The 18,106-nt window shown below is 39.6% G+C and overlaps 3 protein-coding genes across 3 annotated transcripts in view; all 3 read left to right on the top strand.

The window, feature by feature from the left end:
* Positions 1-3,849, top strand: part of FH (fumarate hydratase) — a 21,015-nt gene extending 17,166 nt beyond the window's left edge. The window contains exons 8-11 of the mRNA XM_031552710.1: positions 618-821; positions 1,555-1,682; positions 2,927-3,080; positions 3,615-3,849. Coding sequence (XP_031408570.1) covers positions 618-821; positions 1,555-1,682; positions 2,927-3,080; positions 3,615-3,757 — 629 coding nt within the window. The 3' untranslated portion in view covers positions 3,758-3,849. The remainder of the gene's footprint in view (positions 1-617; positions 822-1,554; positions 1,683-2,926; positions 3,081-3,614) is intronic.
* A 1,042-nt stretch (positions 3,850-4,891) lies between these two features.
* On the top strand, positions 4,892-13,651 carry CHMP5 (charged multivesicular body protein 5). Its single transcript, XM_003204867.4, has 8 exons — positions 4,892-5,046; positions 8,853-8,957; positions 9,768-9,814; positions 10,778-10,871; positions 10,952-11,023; positions 12,063-12,171; positions 12,521-12,633; positions 13,067-13,651. Exons 1-8 carry the CDS (start codon positions 4,978-4,980, stop codon positions 13,115-13,117), a joined length of 660 nt encoding a protein of 219 aa, XP_003204915.1. The 5' UTR covers positions 4,892-4,977; the 3' UTR covers positions 13,118-13,651.
* Positions 13,652-14,357: 706 nt separating this feature from the next.
* Positions 14,358-18,106, top strand: part of BAG1 (BAG cochaperone 1) — a 10,581-nt gene continuing 6,832 nt past the window's right edge. Inside the window, exons 1-4 of the mRNA XM_003204866.4 lie at positions 14,358-14,464; positions 16,838-16,966; positions 17,142-17,224; positions 17,931-18,044. Coding sequence (XP_003204914.1) covers positions 14,422-14,464; positions 16,838-16,966; positions 17,142-17,224; positions 17,931-18,044 — 369 coding nt within the window. The 5' untranslated portion in view covers positions 14,358-14,421. The remainder of the gene's footprint in view (positions 14,465-16,837; positions 16,967-17,141; positions 17,225-17,930; positions 18,045-18,106) is intronic.

Genomic DNA, 18,106 nt, shown 5'->3' with positions numbered 1-18,106 from the left:
GAGAAGCGCAGGCGAGAAGCGCAGGCAGAGAAGCGCAAGCGAAGCAGCGCAGGCAGAGAAGCGCAAGCGAAGCAGCGCAGGCAAAGAAGAGAGCATCAGGTGACCTTGCCGGGAGTTATATCTCCTCGTTGACCGCAAAGCCCCCTGGGGAAACGTAGCTGCTCTTCTCCTCTGGACAGGCACCCGGAACTTGAGCATCAGCAGTCAAACCCCCAGTGCATTGCATGATGTTATGATGTGGAACACCGATAATGAAAAATCATGAAACCATGACACTAACCCGCAAGAGATTACTGAAATGTTTTAAGTATTGAGGTGCAAAGCAAATTGCTGCATTGCTTAGTATGCAGTACAGCATGGAAACTTGAAATCCATATCTTTGCTTCTCAAATTTGAGTTGATGCTTAAATTTCACATTCTTGTCTATTTTAGTAACTTTTATTGTGCCTTTTGTATTGCATCAGTTTAAGAAACATATTTTTGAGGAAAGGTAGAAAGAGAGGTGAACCTGGTGTTACTAACATATTTTTATGTTAAGCTAACTGTGTGCTTGGTTATCTGGTTTATGTCTTCGTGTAAGTGCCTAATAGGTTTCATATTCCTCACTGTCCCTGTAGGCTTGCCCTTTGTCACTGCTCCCAATAAATTTGAAGCTCTTGCAGCTCACGATGCTTTAGTTGAACTCAGCGGAGCTATGAACACAGTGGCATGTAGTCTGATGAAAATAGCTAATGATATTCGTTTCCTGGGATCTGGACCACGCTCTGGATTAGGAGAACTCATCCTGCCCGAAAATGAACCAGGAAGCAGTATCATGCCAGGTATGGAGAAAACATGCAGAGAAAAAATTCCTATTTCTTTTGTTTTGGACTACTAACTCTTAGATGTCAGTAAGTCCGTGAACTGATACTTCTGTCAGTTTTTCTTCTGTTACATTTTACCAAAATTTGTGTTCATAAAAATGCTTGCACAGCTGTGTGTTGGCAAGCACATGAAGGAGAGTAATACCTGTACGTACTACTTCTTCATGGCCAAGTAAAGGCAGTGTATTGATTTTGTTACAAAATAATTCTAACAAGCTAGTAATACTTTTCCTAAGTTAACTGAGATTTGGCAATGATTTACCAGACACACCAACCTATTTGAGTAAAGACAGATAACAATCTTGTGATTATTAAGGACTGCAGTAATTAACAGCTGCTTAGTTTATGCCTGTTTGAGCCTACTCTTGAAAGCTCAGCAAGTTGCTAAAGCAGCCAACTGAGGGTGGCCTTCTTTAAATCTTTGCATTCTGCAGATTTTTCTTTCAAGAGAAGACAATATAACTGAAGGTTTTACATTTTGCAGAGAATGGGGAATAAATAAGACTAGAGTAGTACAGTTAATATAATTTATGGAAATATTTTTTTTGTGGTGAACAGATAAAAAGGAGTGCAATGTTACCTCCTACAAAGTATCTTCTCTTGAATGGGATTTGGTAAATGAGAAAACAAATGACTGATAGATTGATTTCCTTAGTCTTCATTAATGTTTTTCTCTCCCTTTCACAACCAGGAAAAGTGAATCCTACGCAGTGTGAAGCGGTTACCATGGTGGCAGCCCAGGTTATGGGAAACCACGTTGCTGTTACTGTAGGAGGTAGCAATGGGCACTTTGAGCTGAATGTTTTTAAGCCCATGATGGTAAGTTCTAAAAGTTGTAAAATATTTAGGACTTCTGAAGTTGTCATTTGTACAGTCAGATAAGTAGAGAAAAGCTCAGTGAATATTTGGTCAATACAGGGACTGGAGAATCTGATAAAATGTGAGAAAAAAGTTATTCTTTTGTATGGTAATTGTTATTCTGACGGGACGGTAGCAGTCTTGTTACATGAAGATATCTTAAAGATGTGTGTACATTCTGCTTTTTCTCTGAATTTAATTGAATTAAAAAATGTCAAATTAATTAATTGAATGTTGCCTATCACCTGGTACTGAAATTTGGAAATTTGGATGTTTTCAAATGAAGTTGTCATTTTTATTTTCTTCCTAGGGTTATTTACTTTTTTTTTTTTCAATCAAACCCAAGGAACAAACAAACAGGAGAATTGAGAGAACAAAAAAAAAAAGAGAAGATTGTGGAGATAAAGTAATATTGTAGAGGTTAGGGTAGGGATGATAATTTTAAAAACAATGAAGGTGACTTGTGAAAAAGATACTAATATTATATAGAAATAAAAGGAAAGGTAGAGTTTTTGTCTTTTTGTTAGAGATAAGAGGCACAAGGGAAGCAGGATGCTGTATGTTATTTTTCTACACTGCACATACTTGATGTTGCTTTTTTATTTATGTTAGAAATTATTATAATATTTTTTCTCCCACTTGAACAAACTTCTAAGCATACAGCACCTGGTTTTGAAGCTACCACACCCTGCCCCACAACCTCAAAAAAATTGAACAGCTAAGAGATGTAACTAGCAGAACATAAATTCTCATAGACAAATAAAAGAAAGGAGAAGGGAAAAAAAAAGTGGGATATTATGGATTGTGAAAGCAGGGGGCTAATGCCAGACAGCGTTGTACTTTATAGTGTTAAATGTTGTTTTACCTAGTGGTGGAGGAATGACCTTGAATGAAATACCTTCATTCATTTTTTACTCAGTATTTGTGAACTGTTGTATTAAGATATCTTTACATACTGGTCTTTAGGCAAGAGTTCATTTCTTAAATGATCCTCAGAAAATTACTTTTAAGTGGGAGTAACTGAGCATAGCCTGGAGCAGGAATAGGGTGCCTTATTTTATGTACCACTTTACTGCAAATCAGAGGTGCGTTTTGGGGGACAGAGGGACGCCACTTAGGAACAACTGTACCTGATTGTGCATCTACTACTATATGAATACAATAATACGTATTTTTTTCTTTTTTCTTTTTTTCTTTTTTTTTAGATTAAGAATGTTTTAAACTCTGCAAGACTTCTTGGAGATGTTTGTGTTTCTTTCACTGACAACTGTGTTGTTGGAATCCAAGCCAATACAGATAGGATCAACAAACTAATGAGTGAATCCCTGATGTTGGTAACAGCACTTAATCCACATATAGGTAGGTTTAAAGCTCAGAAACTTCTCAAAACATTGCACTTACATGCTTTGCAGAAACATTATTTTGCATACATTGTTTGTATTGTCACAGTTAGGAAACCAAGTTCTGGGCCAGGCCAAAAGTTAGTTTTCTTTAACATCATCAATTGGTGGTGGTGGTGGTGATAAGGATACACCTTGCTTTTGCAGTACCATAACAGTGTGTTGAAGAAATAATTCAGAACAGAAAAGAGATTGAGAGAATTTGTGTACATGTTGTCCTGATTTGGCTTCTAATAATAACAAAAAGTGGAACATGAAAATGGGAGAAAGTTACATAAGCTTTTATGTAGTCTAAAACCTACATCAAGACTACTTCAAGGAAGGAGTTTGTATAATACATTCAGTGCATATTTACTGCAAATTGAGTTAAGTAGTAATAGCAATATCTAGCAAAATTAATTCTCAGAAAACCGAGTGTCTTACTTTTTTCTCATCTCTAAAAAAATCTTCTGAAACTGAACATGGCTAAATGGTTTCTTTTTGTTTCCTACAGGATATGATAAAGCAGCTAAGATTGCCAAGACAGCACACAAAGAAGGGACAACATTAAAAGAAGCTGCAATCAAGTTGGGATTCCTCACATCAGACCAGTTTGACCAGTGGGTGAAGCCTAAAGATATGTTAGGTCCTCAGTAATGTCTTAAAATGAAACACCTGCAAAACAAACAAAAAACAAAGAAGTGTTCTTAACTTAAAATAGAATAAAACAAAACAAGTATAATACACAAGTTTCACTTGTCATGTTTTCATGGTATTATTTTTTAGCATAACCAGTATCTGATGTGTTAAGATCAACTGATCTTATGAGGAAGATTCTACTGCTTTTTTTTTTTAAATATTAGAAAATAACTAAAATTTCAATAATGGTGTAACTTAAAAGGTGTTTTCTAGGAGGGCACAGCAATTTGAAGAAATTAGAATCACTGAATGGTTTGGGTTGGAAGGGACCTTTAAGATCACATAGTTCCAACCTCCCTGCTATAGGCAGGGACACCTCCCTCTAGACCAGGTTGCTCACAGCCCCATCCAGCCTGGCCTTCAATGCTTCCAGGGAGGGGAAAAAAGGGAAAAGCTGATGGAAGGCAGACATGATATATTTACAGTTACACAGTATGTGGTGAGGGAGGGAACATGGCTGTAGATGTATCTTTGAATTTGAATACTTAAAACTAGTGGAGCTTGCCTAGTACTGGGTACTGCTGTTAACTGGAATCCTTGTGTGTTAAAAAGAAAACCTTAGAACTAACATATAGATTATCTCCTAAGTATTCCAGTTCTCCCAAAAAGTTCACAATTCCTTCCTTTTTATCTTCAGTGCTAAGAAACATCTTTTAAAGTTGCTTTCCAAATATCTTATTTGGTTAATTGACCAAATAGTTAATTGATTTTGATGAAACCACCAATACAGCACATGCTAAATTACAGTGCATCCACTTCTTATGAAAAGAGCACTTATTTTTCACTACAGTCTTAAATCTATCCTGCATCCTTCTGGATGTTTTTTATTGAAGAACAATACCCAGCCCTTCATGCCAAGTCCTGAATAAGATTCGGAACAAGTGCAGGTGGGACATCACCTACAGCTTCGATCCAGCCAACAGCACCAGCCCTGCCAGAGAGACCTCAGTACAGCGTAACTGGCGCCGTGCCCCTTTAAATGAGCTCTGCTTAGCACCGCCCACCCTCCGCACAACTAATGGTGGTTCGCCGCCCTCTTCGCGTGACCGGAAGTGGCGGCGCTCCGCTGTGCAAGCGCTTCCGCCTTTAGCAGCGCGCAGGCGCGAAGCGGGCGCTGTGCTTCCGGGCCGGCGCGATCGTTGTTACCGCCGTCGCCGAGCCGCAGGCCGACCGCCGCCATGAACCGCTTCTTCGGCAAGGCGAAGCCCAAGGCGCCCCCGCCCAGCCTCACCGACTGCATCGGGACGGTGGGTCCGCGGGCGGTTTGCGGGGGGGGGGAGATCACTCGATCTGAGATCAGTGGGAAGCGCTAGGGAACGCGGCCAGGCGCTTGGCGGTGTCAGCTGGGATGTGCCGAGCCGGGGCTGCCCCTGCACCGCGGTTAGCTTCCACTGTTCCAGAGCGTGCTGAGGTGGGTGTCCGGAATGCGGCCAGAACCCACCTGACGCACCGTCATTAACGACTGCGTTTGTCGTCTTGGCGATATTCCCAGCTGGAGGCTGGGAAGTCTGTCTCTCGTAGCGGCCGACTTTGTATTGATCTGCGAATTTTCGGGGCTGATTTTGCCATTTCCAAATTAACGCGCGTTTTGTAACGCTGACAGAACTCATCTAACAAAAGCAGCCCGATTTAGGAATGCCAGCAGGCTGTTTTCCACTCGGAGCTTGTTCAGTCCCAGTGGATTTTTAGATTGCATACAGTCATAGTTGAAGCAGCTTCCTTGATAAACAGTAGCAGGAATTCGTTTTTTTTCTCCCGGAATGATGGTCAGCACCACGACTTTCTAGGAGCTGCAAGCTGTCGTGACCTTTTTTTTAGTTGCCTGTACTTACTATGTTTTCTGTAAGTGTAGTTGTACGAGACACCATCTTAACTGAAGAGCAGAGTTTCAGGTTTGTTGTACATCTGTAGTGACTTGGCCACCAACCACAGAATCATAAAATTGTTTGAGTTGGAGGAGAGTGTTTCTTAAGGTGTGAAATCAAGAGCCTGGGTTGGTCAGCTGCTTAGTGCCTTCTCCAAGCACGGTGTTTGGTATGAGGAAGTCTGTAAGCCATGCCAGAGCTTCATCTTTGCTTTTACCTGTTTTGATGTCAATTTCTGTGGTTGGAACTAAAATTTAGGGCTGGAGGTATTCAAGGCCAGGTTGGATGGAGCTCTGGGCAGCCTGAGCTGGTGGGGCCTGCCCACAACGGGGGGTTGGAACTAGATGACCTTTAAGGTCCCTTCCAACCCAAGCTGTTCTGATTGTTTGGCTGTTTCATGTATTAGTAAGCATGGGCAGAAACGTACTTCCTGTTTCAAGTTTGTGAATGAAATTGTCTTTTTCATTTATATGAAATGAACCATCTATTTGCTAAAACGCTCGCTCTGTTTTCATAATATTTTTTCATAATATTTAAGAATCTAGAAAGTTAAGCATAGCTTCTACTAAAGGATTAGGGAGATCAAATGCGAAAAATAAAAATGAGAAAAAAATTACTTCTGAAAAGTATGGTATGAGATATTTGGGGGAAAAAAACAAACATTTTCTTTAGCATGGCTAAATTCAACAGTTTGGAGATTTGGTGTTGTTTCTGTATTGTTGACCTTTGATATGTTTCACTGCATCTTTTGAAAGAGCAGGATTGCCTTGTAAAATCTCTTATCCCATCACTTAATGGTATCCTAATAAAAAAAGGAAAAAGGAAAATAGAGAACTGTTAAGCAGTGATTACCTTGGGAATGTTCTTTCCTTTATATACAAAAGTAGTATGACTGACCCCAAGAAAGACAGCATTCAGTACACCATTTTTTTTTTTTTCTTCCTCTGCAGTGCTATGACAGGCATCACATTAAGGCACCTAACTATTTAAAGGGTTCTGAATACAAGGATCTGATTACGTGGCTACTCTGACTGAAAGCAACTTACTGAAACCTAGGAAGCACTTCTCCCTACTTTTCTGCGCTGTTTGGCTACTGCCAGATTTTTCAGCTGGCTGTGCAGTGCCCTCCTGTCTCCCCTCTTGCTCTCCATGGGTACTTTTCTGCTCTCCCCATTTCTTCTTGCTCTCTCGCTGTGCTTTGGGTGCTTTGCCTCATCACTGCACCCAGCGGCAGATTTTATTGTCCTTGCTGGCTTAGCAATCAGATGACTCAAAGCTGTCATGTGGCTGGTAGGAGGGATACAGTTCCTACTGTGGCATTGGTGTTCTTTTTACTTCATTGGAAAAAATAATGGATTAATATTATTATTTTTAAAGAAGTAAGCAGGAAACATGACCTAAGCCAAATGGCTCGTAGCTGTGGCAGCAATATTAACGTTCAGACATGTATGTATTTCTATGTAGAAAAAAAGCTGTCATTTTGCTTAATAAGTATTTGAGCTATCACATTCACTTTTTTGTTTAAATTGGATGCCCTTCTGTTTCCTTTTTCTGGACTGAAGCCAAAGAACCAGCATGCCGTACCTAATTTTACACAAGCAGAGGTACTGTGTGTGCACGGTACTCAATTTACTTTTAGAAGCTTACTTCCCATGTAGAGTGTGTAATTTTCATGTAGGTGATGGATCAGAGAGCCTGCCTCCATTTCCTGCTTGCACTGACTCTGAGAATCGCTATAGCCTCTTATCTCTGTAGCTGATTTGCCCCTGTGCAGGAGGCTGGGTGTGCTCCAACACGTGCTTAACTGATTAAGATCTTGAGGAGGTGCTAGACTTTCAATCTACAAGATGTTAATAATCACAGATGGCTTATTTTCTTGCTAATGAGTAAAGTGCTTGGTATAAAAGAATCTTAATGCAAATCTTTCCATGCCAGATGTGCCTGGGTAGTTGAATCTCTCGTGTACAGAATATTCCTATCAAATCTCCTGCACAGAATGCCTCTGGCAAATGTATGCTGCTGCCATAGAACAGAGGCTTAAAAGGATCATCGAGACACTGAAGTGAATATCTGAATAATTGCACATTTAGACAGCAAGACAGAATTGTAAATTTTCACCGATTTCTCTCAGCTTACAATTGGAATGTGATTATATTCAATCTTCTTCGGAGGTTTCTTGGGTGATAGTCCACATTGAGCATTTTTGTGATGCTGTGAATGCTGTTAACGGCATCTGTAACCATGTTCAGTTATGCAGAATCATGTTTAACCCTCTTATGTAGTAGGCTGAAAATATTTCTATAAAGACAGATACGTCACATGCATTGCACCAGGACTTCTAGGCCTGGAGGTCTCTTATGGAGTCATGCAGCTGCACTCAGGATTTGGAGTGAAGTGCAGGAAGAGTTAGGAGTACTGCCATGGACTTGCTGTTCCCTGGCTTCCTTTGTGGGGAGTGATGGGGAAAGTGACTTCGGCACAAAAGTTTCAGAATCACAGAATGGCCCGGGTTGGAAGGGACCTCAAGGATCATAAATCTCCAACCCCCCTGCCACGTGCAGGGCCACCAACCTCCCCATTTAATACTAGACCAGGCTGCCCAGGGCCCTATCCAACCTGGCCTTGAACACTTCTAGGGACAGGGCATCCACAAACTCTCTGGGCAGCCTGCTCCAGCAAGTTCCAGCAAAAGTTTCAGCTTGTTAAATGTAGCCGGTAATCCAAGTATCAAAGAAGAGCTATCTTCTGAAGGGTTCATGTTCTCAGCTCACCAAAGGTAAACTTCTAGCCTTGCTGAACACATCCCTGTCCATTTTGTGTTCCCTTCTTAACTACCAGCATGGTACACCTATGTTTTTCCATTTCAGTTTAGTCCCTGGCACTGCACATTATCACAAATGCCTGAACAGAGACTGACTTGATAGGGTATGCAAGGGAGCATCTCAAAATGGTGAGAATGTGTTACAAGGGCAGAGCTTGCTGAAACCTTAGAGTATTTCTTGTCTTCCTTGTGGAAGGTGTTTCTGCTTTCACATTTTCTACAAACTTTAAATTGCTCACAAAATCCTCAGTGAAAAAACAATTTTTTTGGTGGCATATTCAGACTAAGGCTGTTCTTTCCTGTACGGTACCTGAATGAAATACTAATGAGTGTTTTGTGTGTTTGTTTTTTGTGTCATGTATTAAAGGTGGATAGCAGAGCTGAGTCGATTGACAAGAAAATTGCGAGACTTGATGCTGAACTAGTGAAATATAAGGATCAAATGAAGAAGATGAGAGAGGGGCCTGCAAAGGTAACAAGTTTCTGTGGGATTTAAGCAGCAGAGGATGTGACTCGCACAGCTTGTCATGTAATGGAGTGATTTATCCAGTTGTTCAGGTTTTTAGAAATGCATCTTGTCTTACTGGGATGGGATGTAAGAACTTGCAGGATTATCTTTATTCTGAACGGTCTCTTAGGCACATGTCTTTGAATGGTATTTGAATTGGTTTTTAACTTTTCCAAAGTGTATTGTAATTCATCCATCAGAAGTAACTCCCTTGCCTCCCTTCTTCCTTTTGCTAACTGAATCAAGTCTGGTAGAGGCTGTTCTGTTCACCTGCCAAAAAAAAAGATCTGTGCAATTCAGAAAGGGTGTAGGAAAGCCTGGTTTTGAAAGAGAAGAGCAGGTAAACAATATCTAATGATAAACGTATCAAATGTCTATTTAGTAATAAAAATATCCAGTATAAATGGTATTGATAAAGTACTATTTTGCAGTATTATTTGATGTCAACTGTTAAGATATGTTGATAAAGATGGTTCTGTTATTTAAGTCTGACTTTATATTCTACTTCTGAAAAAAAATCAAAAGCCTGACATTAGGAAAGTAGGAAAGCCTGAAAATAGGAAAGATATTAGAAGCATCACATACAAGCCTGCTTTGTTGATCATTGATGCAGGGTTGTGCTCTAAAAGTGACTACTGTTAAACTGTGCATTAGTCACTGGGGACTCTCAGAAAATTTAAATTCAATGTATTAGGCTTAAATATTAGGCTTAAACAGTATAATGCAAAGTAAAGTAAAATGCTTTGCCTAATATATGGATATTCTGTCTTTCAGAATACAGTGAAACAGAAAGCATTGAGAGTGTTAAAGCAGAAGCGAATGTAAGTTTTCATTTGGCATCACTAAAGGCTGTTTTGTTGAAGGAGAGTGGCGCATTTCCATTTTTCTTTTCAATACTCTTGCTTCTGAGCATCCTCAAAAGAGAAATGCTGAGTAAGCTAGTCAGCCCTTCAAAACCATATTACAGATTTTCTGTCAGCATAATTGTGCCTAATTTGTATGTTAATATGTAAATTTGGACTGGGATAAGCTGACCTACATCTGCTAATCACTAAAGACGTGCTTGGCTTGTGAACTTCCTAAAAGAGATAAAGCCTATTTTTATGTCACTGATTACTGTAAATCATGTACTTTCTGATCTTGCTTTGGTTAACTGAAAATTTACTTGTTCTGTGTGGACACCCTTTAGGATTTGAGCAAATTTAGCTTATGTAATTGTATCTATGCAAAAAAAACCAAACAAACAAGGATGAGTGTAGTAGGCAATCCTATGGTCCAGCCTAGACTAATATATTGTCTTGCAAAGTGTCCAGAAACAGATAAAATGTAAAGAGCGTTGGAACGTGGTCTGTGTTCAGGGGTACTTCTCTGGAATTTATTATTGCCCTGAATAACAAGTCTTTATGTTTAACCTTGTGTGCTTTACATTCTTGACTAGGTAGTCAAGAGAAGAACTATTACTTTCTTAATTTTTATTTTTTTTTTTGGAGGGTTAGATGTAAGTTTCCTTTTTCCACTCTATTCCCACCTCTCCTCTCTGCCCCAGCAAAACTTCAGTGCAGAGCCTTTGTGGATTGGATGACCTGCATCTCTTCCATTAGTAAGCCATGGTGTTCATCTCCATCTCACAGTGATCCAGATTTTCATGATAACCTCACCAATACCATCAGTTAAAACAGAAGCTTAATTCAGAAGCAGCTTTATGAGCTTTTTCAGTATATATTTTTTTTTGGTGGCAATAAATAGTGGTGTTTCAGCACTGTTATTTGCATCATTTTTAACAGGTATGAACAACAGCGGGATAATCTAGCACAGCAGTCCTTTAATATGGAGCAAGCTAATTACACCATTCAGGCACTGAAGGATACAAAAACAACGGTACCAGTATCTTAGTCTAACATTTATTTAATTTTGTGTATTGCTACATCAGATACAAGCATATTATTTGACTATTCTAGGTTGATGCAATGAAACTGGGAGTGAAAGAAATGAAGAAAGCTTACAAGCAAGTCAAAATTGATCAAATTGAGGTAAGCTTACTATATTTAAATTATTAAAGAACAGAAATGGTGCACTGAAATAATGAGTGAATTATATTACTAAAAGGTAAGCTGACAGTTTTGGCTTACATGACTTTGCCTTTTTTTTTTTTTAATATTTATTTTTCATGGGACTACCATCTTAATTCCTTCCTCATTTCTCTGGTACTGCAGTTGTTGTCCTTCTACTGATAGTTGTTTCCATGCTGGGTTCACCTGTAATCTCCTTTCCTTTCCTTTGCGCTTCAGCATAAATATTGGTGATATTTCCTGCTGTAGCTTCTTTGGCCTCCTTTTTTCTCCTTATGTTGCTCCTCTTACGTGCAGATTAGTCCTTTGCTCCCCCTGCCTCATGCTAGTGCCGGGCTTAAAAAATAAACACTTCAAAATGATCTGTGTGACCTAGCCCTGCCTTCAGAAAATGCAGCTTAAAAAGATAAGAACTTCAAATATAATTTCAAGTATGCTGTACTTAAACTATTATCAAATGTCAGTATTTAATTCCTCTAAGCTCCCTTTCCTATGCTGATTTTATTTATAGCCTACATTGTAAACCTTTAGTGAAGTATTGCTTCCTTACCTTTGCCTAAGTACAATGCCATATATATTTCCTCAGTTTTGCTGTGGCACAGCTTAGGCCAGTCCTCAGATCTACTGTTTCCTGGTTTTCCAGATAACTCTGGACTCTGGGTAATTTATTAGAGGCTTTCAGTTCACCCTGAAGAATATTAATTGTCATTCTTGGTGTGGATGAATTGCCACCTACACACCCCATTAAAACAGAAAAACAAGGTTTTGTGGAGATGTAGTTGCAGGGTTCCTCTTTCTGCCTGATACATTATTTACTATAATTTTAATAGTAATCAAGTAGTATTGAACATGTGCCGCTTCACTTTGATTAATGCTGCTTCAAAAACTGACTTAAGCAGTAAAAATAATTGTTTTGTATGCTAGAATTATTAAACAATTGATTAAGCTCCAACTAATTTAACTAAAACATGTGGACTGTTGAAATTATTTGTTGCTCCAGGACATACAAGATCAGTTGGAGGATATGATGGAAGAAGCCAATGAAGTCCAGGAAGCACTGAGTCGTAGCTATGGAACACCAGAGATTGATGAAGATGATTTGGAAGCAGGTGAGGAAGGTGGAGGGGGAAGTGACATTTTAATTTCACCAGCTAAATACTGAAAAGTCTTTAGAAAATAGAACCACAAAAAACTCCAACATAAAAGCTACATTTCCTGTAAGTGCAGTAATAAATAGACAGACCTGAAAGGGGTACTGATAGGATGCTACAGTGAAAAACAGAATGTTGTCTTTAAGTGTGAGCAAGTCTTTGTGTATTCCTGATTAGCAGCTAAGTAAGGGACATCAGGATGAGTGTAAGCATTCAGTATGAATCGTGTTTCTCTTTAAGAACAATTTTTCCTTTTTTCAAAAAGACTTTCTTGCCTGATTTTTCAACCAAAATAATTAAATTTCAGAACTGGATGCATTAGGTGATGAGCTTTTAGCTGATGAAGACAATTCCTACTTAGATGAAGCTGCTTCTGCCCCAGCAATTCCAGAGGGCACGCCTGTTGACACAAAAAACAAAGTGAGTCCTTTCCTCCTTGGAAACCAATTACTTTTTTGTTGTTGTTGTTCTTAAGGGAATTTATGTGGGTTGCTTGATTTTTGACTCTAATACAAAAACGATACTTAATGTCTTGTGTGCTTTGGATGCTGCATATATTTTTTATACTTCAAAGAACTAAAACATCATTTTGTAAGTGCTATCTGATAACACTGCAGGTAAAACTTAAGTGTACCACTACAGCTCTTAGTGTAATTATTCTTAAAAATAAATAGACAAAATGTTTTCTTCTGTTTTTGGGGCTTTACTGTAGCTTACTATTGAGAATGCTTTTATTTTGATTCCAGTGATGTCACCATGACAACTAGAGATATATTGCTTTATAAAAAATATAAACTTATGCAATATATTATGATGGGTGGAGATCTCATTGAGATTTCTTTCTTTCATACAGGATGGTGTATTGGTGGATGAATTTGGATTGCCAAAGATTCCTGCAACATAAATGTTTCAAAAGCACAATGTATATAATGAACTCCACTTTAGAAATCAAGACTTTTTTTTTGGTAAATCCTGGAGAACTTGTCCTTCCAGTGCAACCTTAATATCACTACATCCTAGAATGCAATATGGCTGGTGATGGTCTTTCTTTGAAGAAAGTTGTTCTACTACTGACTTTTCTATTAATGGAAAAATGTGGCACAGTTTCCTTCAGTGGAAGCAGTCAGTCTAAAAGTTTTTGATTTCTTGTGTCTTATGGACAAAATAATATGTAAAGAATAGTGGTGGCTGTTTATAGTGGAGGTTTGCTTTGATTTTTGTATTGTTTCTCTTTCTTGAAACTAAGATTGTACGTTGCTGCTTTTTCTCTGTAAAATATCTTCCTTATTACTATACTTATTTGATAAAAAAAGTCAAAAACATTTTTAAACTACTTCAGTTTGGAGACTTTTATGCTATTGTACTTGTAACCTTGAAAGCTGTATCAAATAGGGTTGTCATTATGTACTGAACTTAGACATAAAATCGCTTAGATTAGCTGAGTCTATTGTGTGGTATTTGTGGTAATGGTCTTAGCATGCCCCGTTCTCATTGCTGTATGCTGCTTGAGCTCAGCCCTGCCAGTGGTGGAGGCTGGCTCCAGCCCCAAAAGCACCTAGTGCTTTAGCAAGGCTGCACTCACACCAGGCTTGCTTTTGCCGTGGTTCTCCTCCTGACAGGAGTTACTTGGCAACTAATTATGGTCAGATTTTTGGGTGGTCCTGTGTGGAGCCAGGAGTTGGACTCAATGATCCTAATTGGTCCCTTCCAACTCAGGATATTCTGTCATTCTATGAATTAGTCTCCTAGCAATAGATAATCAAATAAAAACTTCTTTCTCCCATTAGCTCACCAGTTGTAAGCATGAGACTACTGTAACGCTGAAGATGAGTTCTCACACCATGAGCTAAACCTTAATTTGATGGAAAACCTAATTTGTGAAGCCACGCTTGGGTGCACAAGTGATTGTACAGAGCAAGCTCTGGCCAGCAACAGGTGCTTTTTACAGGGCAGCGTGAGCTGCAGTCAGAAGCCGAGAGTGCCGCATTCCCGCGCGCAGGTCACAGCAGGGCGGCTCTCCCACGAAGCACAGCCCCGTACCGCCAGGCAACATGGCGGAGCGAGAGCCGGCCTCTCACTGCGTACTCTCGGAAGTGACGTCACTCGTCAGGTATACTGTGTTGAAAGGGCGGAGCCTCAGGCGGAAGTGACGCAATACTGGTGCGACTGGGCCGGTGCCCGCCGACGGCTACTCTGTGGCGGTGCGAGATGGCGGTTCCTGGAGCCCCCGTTACTGTCACCGTCACGTACAGTGAGTCGCCCGGGGCTGGTGGGTGTGGGGTGTGTGTATCGTACTTCTGTCGTTAGCAGCCGCCCGCCGGGGCGGGATGGGAGCGGCCCCGAGCGGCTGAGGGCTGCGGTGGGGGGCTCCGAGGCCTGCAGGAGGGAGGGAATGGCCGAGTGCTACTGCGGCGTGCTGCAGGTGGCACGGCTGCCCTTGTCAGAGGGCGCTGAGCGAGGATTGCTTCTAGTAGCAGCCTTCCTTTAAATGGTATTTGTCAGAGCTGAAGTTGGTGCTGTATAGCAAATGCAGTGGTACTTGATGGGCTGTCGTAGAATGGCTTGGAAGGATCATTAAGTTCCAACCTGCCTGCCACAGGCAGGGCAGCCAACCTCCACATCTGGTATAGACCAGGCTGCCCAGGGCTCCATCCAACCTGATCTTCCGTACCTCCAGAGTGGGGCATCCACAGCCTCTCTGGGCAGCCTGTTCCTGCACCTCACCACTCCCTCTGTAAAGAATTTCCCCCTGACATCCAATATAAACCTTCCCATCGTGTTTGCTTAATGAATGTATGGATTTGGAGTTAGGGAGACACGATATTGCAAAGAAAAAGGTGAGAGAATATTTTTATCTTTCCAGTTATTATCTGGTAGTTATTTAGTTATAAATGTTAGCTAATAGAAGGCACCTTTCATCTGCAACTTCAGCTTCTGGCAGTTTTTGTATTAAAGTTGTGAGTGACTATAGGGAGAAGTGGAAATAAGGAGTAAGAAAGAGAACAGCAGCACAATCCTGTGTATCCCTTTACCAGTAGAAGATAATGGATTGAAGTGTAAAGATTTTGGAAACGTGCCTTAGTTCTTTTAAATTGGTATCATCAGTTACTGATAAGCTGTGATAACCATTTCTAACCCACGTTGATTTCATTCTTCTGTGCATCAATGGTAGAGTTTTTGTTGTGGTCTGCCCAAAGTAGTTTTCATGATTTGTTGTTCAAAGCGTTTTTGTTGCTAGGTGAACTTCAGCTGTTCTCCTCATTTCTGTTTTTTATTTTCCCTCAAATGCTGATAGTTATAGCCTGTACACAAGGAAGCTGTATGTTTCACAGCAATCTTCTGAAATGCAACAAGATCAGGACTGAAACGTTCTGTTTATTGATGTGTTGTTGGCTTTTTTTGTTCATTTGTTTTTCTTCCAAACAAATGGAGAAGAAGGTCTGTTAATGGACAGTATTTCAGAGAGAGTTTCTCTGCTGTGATTTTTGAGCTTAAAACCATTTTGGAATTTAAAAATACTATTAGAGGCATTTGCAAGTTTTTATTGCCCCAGTGTAGCTTTATACGTGACCCTTGGCAGGCTGGAGCATTTTAAAATTAGTATTTTTAGTGCTCTTCTTTGCAGAAGATTAATGCACTTCAAATTAGTGGCTTAAGAATAGTTTTCTTTCTAGTGTTTGTTCAGGAGCTTTACTTTCCTGTAAACTTAATTTCCGTCTTAATTTCCCTTGCAGCCAATGGTGGGTGATTCCTGTGGGTGCTTTCAAATTGACTGACCTTGAATGTGTGGGAGCAGAGGGTTGTGGAAAGTTTCTGTTGCGATGCAGAGATTAATAGACATCTTCCCTTTTTTTTTTTTTTTTTTTTTTTTTTCTCTGAGAACTTCCCGCTGTTTGTGTGCAAGTAATTTAGGGAGTGTGATTAGTGAGAGGTGACATTTAGGATGAGATTTCGCAAGGTGGCTAAGGCTGCATAGCAGTGGTATTAAGGGCAAAAATAATCTCTGGACTGTGAGAATTCTTTCAGGTGGAGAGGAGACAGCGTAGGGATTGCTTGCCTTTTGTAAAGACTAGGGAACAAAGGAAGTGATAAATCATCTCTGGCTTCCTGACACTTACAACATAAGAAGTTGTCTAGAAGTAGGACGTTACAAGAAGGTGTGGGCTTTTGTGCTTTAACTGGTGGGACGTTTAGACCATGTGCACTGTTTAAAATTAGATGGGAAATGGTATGGAGAAGGACCATTGTGCCAGCAGAATACTTCCAATTCAATTCTTCGGGTTATTGGAAAGTATGAGAAAATTTTCAGCTGAGGTGAGTCACTTTAAGAGGAAGGAGTTGCAATAGAACAGCAGTAGTTATGGCACTGAGAGACATGGCTTAGGATGGGACTTGGTAGGTCAGATTGATGGTTGGACTTGATGATCTTGAAGATCTTTTCCAACCCAGGTGATTTCTATGATTCTAAAAATACTTTCATTTAAGATTAAAATTATGTGTAGGAACCACTGATTTGAGAACTTTCTACATTAATGGAAATAAATATTAGAAACTGTTTTCCTGTGATATTTTCTAGATAGTAAGTATCACTTATTTTACCTATTTTATTTATTTATTTTATTAGGTAATGAAAAGCACAATATTCAGGTTGCTTCTCAACAGGAAGACAGTGAGCCTACGCTGCAAGACATGGCTGTGCTTATAGAACAAGTCACTGGTGTTCCAGTTTCTTTTCAGAAACTTATATACAAAGGTAATTTATAAATCTGTTGGTTTTTATAAGAGACAACAGGTTTTTATAAGAGGCAAAAGGTTAGTCACTTGCAGGTGTCCGTGTTTTGAATGTCTTTAAAAAGATGTTTGTATGGCACTAACTACAATTAGTAATGTTTTGACTGTTTTTTCCCCCTCCCTTCCTTTCCATTTAGGGAAATCTCTGAAAGAATTGGAACAGCCATTGTCAGCACTTGGTGTTAAAAATGGTTGCAAAGTCATGTTGATTGGGAAAAGGGTCAGTGTTACTTTCAGAATTGCTTTATTTTTTTTTTTCCATACGTTATCCTAATTTCTGTTAATGGTTCAGCTCCTGAACAGATACTGATTACAGCATAAAAGTAATCTTGTTTACCTACTCAAAAAGCTGAGTTCAGTCTTGTGTTGTACTGCAAATCATGCTGCAGCTTGTATGTTTCTGAAATTGCATTATTGGCAGACTTCTGCCGAATTTGATCCTTGTCACTGCTCATGAATCTCCCGTGCACTGATGACCTTTTCTGCCCATTTCATTTTTCTGATGGGGAAAAAAAAACCCAAACAACTGTTGGTACTGAATTTGCTGGATTGTTTCCAGCAAAAAGATCTGTGAGTAGCTTTACCAAGTAGAGTATGAGGCAATATCACCTGATCTGTAAGTTACTTCTATTTACAAGATGCTGAAAAATCTACAACAGAAAAATTGCTTGTGCTTTACATCTTCCCTTCAAATTTGTATCATTAAATGTGTTTATATATGTTGCCACATTTACTGTGTTTGTTATTAAGTTGTGGGAGAAGCTTATATGATAGGTGCTAAATTATGGCAAGGATAGCCACTGCACAGTGTGTATTTTAAGTCAACAAAAGCCTTTGTGTCTCTTATCACCGTTGTTGCTGCTCTTTAGCTGCATAGTGATTCTATTTGTTCCATAGTTGTGAATATTATACTTTTGAATACACAGAATAGTCCAGAAGAAGAAGCTGAATTAAAGAAGTTAAAAGATCTGGAGAAATCAGTGGAGCAAATAGCTAATAAGTTAGAGGAAATTAATAAAGAGTTCACAAGTATCCAGAAGGTATGCCAGCTTTGTGTCCTTTTCTGTCTTTGCAAAATTGTTTTACAGGTATATATTTAAAA

This window comes from Meleagris gallopavo, chromosome 3, assembly GCF_000146605.3.
Source record: "Meleagris gallopavo isolate NT-WF06-2002-E0010 breed Aviagen turkey brand Nicholas breeding stock chromosome 3, Turkey_5.1, whole genome shotgun sequence".
NCBI classification, from domain to species: Eukaryota; Metazoa; Chordata; class Aves; order Galliformes; family Phasianidae; genus Meleagris; species Meleagris gallopavo.
The sequence above is the reverse complement of the archived record's forward strand: the minus strand, read 5'-3'. Positions and strand labels throughout refer to the sequence as shown.

Excerpts from the sequence above, each read along its gene's own strand:
- CHMP5 (XM_003204867.4), top strand. The coding sequence starts at position 4,978 with ATGAACCGCTTCTTCGGCAAGGCGAAGCCCAAGGCGCCCCCGCCCAGC. Across the intron at positions 9,815-10,777 it reads GTGTTAAAGCAGAAGCGAAT|GTATGAACAACAGCGGGATA; the intron begins GTAAGTTTTCAT and ends CATTTTTAACAG. Across the intron at positions 12,634-13,066 it reads CTGTTGACACAAAAAACAAA|GATGGTGTATTGGTGGATGA; the intron begins GTGAGTCCTTTC and ends TCTTTCATACAG.